Source organism: Sinocyclocheilus grahami, unplaced genomic scaffold (genome assembly GCF_001515645.1).
Source record: "Sinocyclocheilus grahami isolate Dianchi unplaced genomic scaffold, SAMN03320097.WGS_v1.1 scaffold1417.1, whole genome shotgun sequence".
NCBI lineage: Eukaryota > Metazoa > Chordata > Actinopteri > Cypriniformes > Cyprinidae > Sinocyclocheilus > Sinocyclocheilus grahami.
The window spans coordinates 25,670-32,060 of NW_015506596.1; the positions used below are offsets into that span (position 1 = coordinate 25,670).

The following is a 6,391-nucleotide window of genomic DNA, read 5'->3' on the forward strand; positions in this document are numbered from 1 at the left end:
CTTCCTGATAGACAGGCAGCAGCTAGTGAGGCTGGGAAAATACACGCCCCATAGTATAGTCCTGCCCCTGACGATGATTTGCAGCTTTCCATGTAGACATCGGAAATTCAAATGCAAAAGGAATTGCGATTCAATTTGAGTTTTGGCAGGTTACATGTGCGACGCAGCGAGAGTGAAAAAGCAGACGTAGTAATTAATATTGCTATTTAAATATGACAGGCTCGTAAATCCTAAGACATGGGAAATACAGTTGCAAATGGACTTTGCTTTTTCATTTGAAATTTAGCAGTCACTGTGCGTTCGCGAAAATGAAAATGCAAATGGTAATGCAGGATTTGCAATTGCATTTGGATTATGTCACATGCGTCCACATATGGAAAACGCAATTGAAAATACAATTTGCCATTCTATTTGAAAATTGTCTGGAATATCGTTCCATATATATATTAGTTTTTAATCCCTAAAAATTGACAATCGTGACTAAATTTTATAGCTCACCTAAAAAGCTGCTTCATCTCAAAAATCCCTAATACCATGCCTGGTTAAGTGTTTGCATGTGTATTTCTGCACACTGTAACATTCTATACTTTTCTCAACAGGATTCTGTTCATTTACTGGGGGCATCTCGCGTGAGTATGTTGTAATTCAGGAACAAAAGACTTGGAAACAGGCACAAGCTTACTGCACAGCGAATCACATTGACTTGGCTACTGTTCAAAGTGATGAAGACTGGGCGAATCTACGAGATGTAGTTCAAAAAATGACTAAGACGGCTTGGATTGGACTGTACAATGACATCAATAGCTGGCGGTGGTCTTATCAAAATAAGGAAATTGCATTCAGCACTTGGAGCTCTGGAGAACCAAACAACTATGGTGGATATGAGGCTTGTGGTGCGACGAAGGGTAGCTCATGGAATGATTATGATTGCAATAGTCTATTTCCATTTTTTTGCTTCAACGGTAAGAAATGATAGAAACAATGTTATTGCATGGCTCCATAGTTAGGAGTGGATAATTTGATCAGTTGTTTATTATTCATGCAACAATGCATATTACTGTTAGTTTTTATTAATAACCATTGCTATGTAGCTGATTACTAGTGCTCTTATGAATGTTTATAGCATGATTTGTGAAAAATTTAACTACTATACTGAATGAAATAGCATAGACTTCTTCATGGCTATTGCTTGCATATTTCATTTAATTCTGTAACCTACCTACTTGCACTAGTGTTAAATGCTACTGTTTTTGGCGGCGTTTTTTGCATTTCCCTTTGTAGCTTCCTGGCTTAAAAAATGTTGGACTCTTCAACTGATGATTCATAATGAGCTTTATTAAAGGTCCGTCACCGTAGATTTGTAGTAATCACCGTTAAATGCCATAAGACATCACGAATCACCGTAAGAGCTTTGTATAAAGAAAACAAACACAAAACATAATATAAATAAACCTTGAAACAAACATACAACAAATACAACAACGATTTAACACACCTAACATCATACAAACAAATAACCATTACTACATTAAAAGAAATCCAAAACAATACAGATAACAATGTCAATATTTTACCTTATTCTCCATCCAAACCAGGAGATAAATCCTTGAAGTTCTCTTTAACCGTAAACCTTTGAATGAATCGACCATGTGCATCTTAGCTGCGCTCCTTACTAGAATGCTTTAAGCACACTGCAATATCCGCTTACGTGGATGAATGTCAAAATAAAAGACTTTGTTACCGCAAAACGTATAAACGAATAAAACCCCAAAAATCCAACAATTAAACATGATACACATTCAAAATGGACAACATAATAAATAATTTAAAGAATATTAAAAACTTTGAAAAATAAACAGTATAAAAGGAAATAACAACCAAATCCTTAACACTCTTACCGAATGTTGTATCCATGGGCCTTTTTGATACTGTCAGTTTATGTGCCAGCGATCATGCAGTGTTGCCAGATATTGCTATTAAAATATACAAAAACCGAAAAATAAATAAAATAAACCAAAATTATTTCAAATCTTTTGCAAATAAGATAACATAAAGATATCGCTGACCCTAAAACTGCAGCTTCCTACTTTATTAACTTTCTAAAGTGTCAAATTAAGTGGTAAAGATAAGTCCAAAAACGCTTATAATAGCTGGATCTGGCAACACAGAGGCTGCACCCGCGCCCTCACAACTCTCTCAAGCCTCGTTCACTCCGCCAGCGGCTCGCATGGACGCTAAACATTCTTGCAAACTGTCTAAACTGAATTATACATGTCATGCAGACATTCATATGAAAAGTTTAACAGCAAATTAGTAATTCAGAGGACAAATTTTATTTTTGAACATGAAAAATTTACCGAGAACAATATCCGCTTCGTCATGCCTAGAGCTGATCCGTACTGGTCGCTGAGGAAATACATCAACTTTGCACTGTGGATCGCCGGATCGGCTTTCACCGTGGATGAAGTGGAGTCGGTCGTCACATGTGGTTGCCGCAAGCCTGCCAGCCATGCCGTTCTCAAGCCTGCCGGCCGTTCCTCACTCTAGCCTGCCGTGTGTGACGCTGTGTGTTTCGTTGTGAAAGGCGAAACTACTTTGTTTGGCCTTCCAAAGGAGGACATGACTAGAAATCAGTGGTTAAGTTGTATTTACAACACTGTTCCAGAACAGTTCAACCCAAATATTCAGATGTGTGCAGCACATTTTATAGAGGACTGTTTCCTGATCCTGGTAGAGTAGACTACAATGCCGGCTGTTCTGACTCACAGACTGTAAGTACGTTTATTATATTAAAGAATTTATGCCACTGAAAAAAAAGAATGCCACTGATGATTCAAACGCGTGTTTTGAGCAGTGTAGAGTGGCGCTTGTTGTTTGTCATTTCTCCGATCACAAATGCAGACATGGTTTTATGTTTACGCGATGCAACACGTAAAAAGTATATGTCATTATAATCTGTAATTATGTCCCCACTGGATGCAACAAATGCCTCGTTTATAATGGGTTTTAATGTTTTTGTCTCGTCGCTCTGGCCGGACAGGGCATCACAGTATGGTAAGGGCTTAGCATTTCCGTCACACGCTTGAGGTATAAGGCCAATCACAGCGCACTGGATAGCTGGCCAATCACAGCACACCTTGCTTTTCAGACCAATGAGGCGGAGCATAGAGGAGAAACAATCATGTACAGTATGTGGAAAATAATGTGTTTTTTTAACCTTAAACAGGTTAAAATATCCACATTTGGTGTATTTCTTTACACCAAATACACAAAATAATGTTATTTTTAGCAACATCATATGACCCCTTTAAGCGAATTGACGAATTATAACATACTATATGAGTGTGTCACCCCACTAAGTGAGTTGGGGGAGTGGTTAGTGTGCTCGACTGGCTTGATGACATCTCTGGTTCAAATCCAGGGTGATGCATACATATTCATATAATTATAATAAACAATTAAAAGTTGTGTTTTTATTGTTCTGTTCTTGTAATGTGTTGTAACTGCTCTTAACTGTTTGCTAGGGGAATTTGTATATTTGTATAAGTGTTTAATATGGTGTTTGTGAATATTTGGCGTGGATAGTTTAATACAGTTTGGAAAAGGGAAATCCCCGGTCTTTGTCCTTTTTTTTGCCTTTATCAAAACTTTTGTTACACTGTAACCAGTAGGACCTCTTGCAAAACCCCCTTTTATTCCTATAACAGGTCGGTTTAAAATAGTCGGGACAGTTATAGATTGGTGCCCGAACAGGGACATTTGCAAAAAGACGTCTTATGTCTGTTTATTACTTGTTGTCTGTTGTGTTTCAGTCATGTCTGTCACATCACACGATGCAGAGGATGAGTGCGAACCCAATCCTGCTTTCACTGCAGGCCCGTTTGTTACAAGAAGAGATTCATGGCCTGTGCAAGAGTTTATCCATACTTTCAGTGAATTATATATCAATTCTGACAAAGATAATGATTCCAACATTCCTCTTGATGACCCACTTCCCCCCACCTCCTCCTCCTGATGACGTAGTTTCTGATAATCACCCTTCAACACAGGTAATGGATTCATTGACCAACCACATCTCCGCTTTGGAAGGTGAAGTTCAAGCCTGCACCCAAAAAGTGAGTCAATGTTGTTCACACTCTGAATTTATGGAGCAATGTCAGTTGTTGGAGGAAAAGTTGACCTACAAGATAGAAAGGGAGTGTGAGAGAGTTGAAAAAAATATTGAGCTGAGTATATGTGATTTAGGGAAGTCAGTGGTGGATTGTTTGAAGAGGAGAGATGTACTGATCTACAATAAGCTTAATTCATATGCTCATGCTCATGTCATGTCTACTCCAGTTTCTCTTTCTTTGCTCACCCCTGCCTTGTCAAGAAACTCCAATCGACCACGTACTGAGCAACTTCATCAATGTACTCGCAACCTTCCTGATATGTCAACGACTGCTCCCTATCGTTCTCCGGTAAGGGTTGAATTCCCACAATTTGGTTCAGACGAAGACAATGATCCTATTACTTTTGTTGAACGTGGTGAGGAGTATTTTGCACTCGGACCACTCACCGACTCAGAAATACTAGCTTCTCTCACTTCAGTGTTACAGGGGCTAGCAGAGAGAAGACACATTTTCACTTGGGGCCAATTCAAACAAGATTTCCTGCATGCTTTCTTGTCTGACGATTATAAAGCTGAAGCTGCCAAGCATTTGCTGGAAAGAAAACAAGGTCCAAAAGAATCAATTAGAGATTTTGCATATAATTATCGTGCTTTGTGTTTAAGATGGAAGAAGGAGATGTCTGAGAAGGAGATCGTACAGTCAATTTTGAGAAACTGCAATCGCAAGTTTGTTAACTGGCACTGTAAGAGAGGTGAGCGAGCTTGCGAAAGTTGGCACGCAAATTGAGAGAGATTTTGAAGAAGCCAAGAAGTATTGGAGTCAGGCTAATGCTGAAATGCAGAAGCGCAGAAACCAAACCGACAGAGACACCATCCCAAGGCCAATCCATTGCACACTCTTATTCTACAGTCTGCTTCTAATGCCAATCTGTTCAACTTGAAGATACTCACCCTGCCAATATTGATCCATGGGAGATATTTTCAAGCCATGATTGATACAGGTAGTTCACTGACTCTACTACAGGAATCCTGTTGGAGACAGTTGAGACACAAAGAACAGCTGAATACCAGTTGTGGTCAGACCTTCAAGCAAGCCAACGGCCAAGTGTTATCTGCTTTGGGGGTGTGGAACTGTGAATGCGAAGTGCAAGGAAGGAGATATGATTTGACTTTGTATGTTATGATGGATGAAGATCTCACTGTACCCGTCATCCTTGGTATGGATTTTCTAATACAGTGGGGCAAAAAAGTATTTAGTCAGCCACCAATTGTGCAAGATCTCCCACTTAAAAAGATGAGAGAGGCCTGTAATTTTCATCATAGGTATACCTCAACTATGAGAGACAAAATGAGAAAAAAAATCCAGAAAATCACATTGTAGGATTTTTAAAGAATTAATTGGTAAATTCCTCGGTAAAATAAGTATTTGGTCACCTACAAACAAGCAAGATTTCTGGCTCTCACAGACCTGTAACAACTTCTTTAAGAGGCTCCTCTGTCCTCCACACGTTACCTGTATTAATGGTATCTGTTTGAACTTGTGTTGAAACTCTTTCCACTTAAGGGGGGTGTGGGGGATATGTAACCATTACCTCCTGTCACAAGGTTTATTTTGGGAGCTATGCTCATCCTGACCACTAGGTGACACAAGTAGCCTAACTTTTTTCTGTATGAGACAGAAAGCAGTAGAGTAAGAAGCAAAGATTCTATTTGAATCCCTCATGGCTTCTTTGTTAGACAAACAATCCTGGTCTGAGAAACGTTTAGTTTGCTGCTCAACCGTAAGTTTGCTGTTCTATTTTCACACTTTGCTGTTTATATGTACTTTATGGGTACTTTTGTTGAGTTTAACCTTTAGTGGAGTTGACCGTTTAATGTTTTGTGTATTATGTTTGTTTTGTTACTGAATGGACTCTGATTAGTTATATTTTTTAGAGGATTTTTATTTGATCCAATTCATGCTAATGTTGCATGCTAACAACTATGAGGAGTGGATGTACAACTTTGGTGTTCTTTTGAGTGTGTTATCGCACCTGTCCAAGGATTATATCCAAAGCTACCCGGCCTACCTCTGCAAGGATTTCTGCATTGCATTTGTAGTCTCATCAACAGATAAGACAGATAAACTGCACTAATTTACAAAACTGGCACAAATCGTCATCAGCATTGCTGGACATTCTGTATTCAAAACCCTGCTCATTTATTCTGGACATTGTTTTTATTTTTTTGTGACTGTTTGCTAGGGGAATTTGTATATTTGTGAAGCGTTTATTAATATGG

At 38.8% G+C, this 6,391-nt stretch overlaps 1 protein-coding gene across 1 annotated transcript in view; it reads left to right on the forward strand.

Annotated features, from left to right (window-relative positions):
- Positions 1–740: 740 nt before the first annotated feature.
- Positions 741–6,391, forward strand: part of LOC107570116 (uncharacterized) — a 20,394-nt gene continuing 14,743 nt past the window's right edge. The window contains exon 1 of the mRNA XM_016256317.1: positions 741–962. Within this exon, the coding sequence (XP_016111803.1) occupies positions 761–962 (202 nt within the window). The 5' untranslated portion in view covers positions 741–760. The remainder of the gene's footprint in view (positions 963–6,391) is intronic.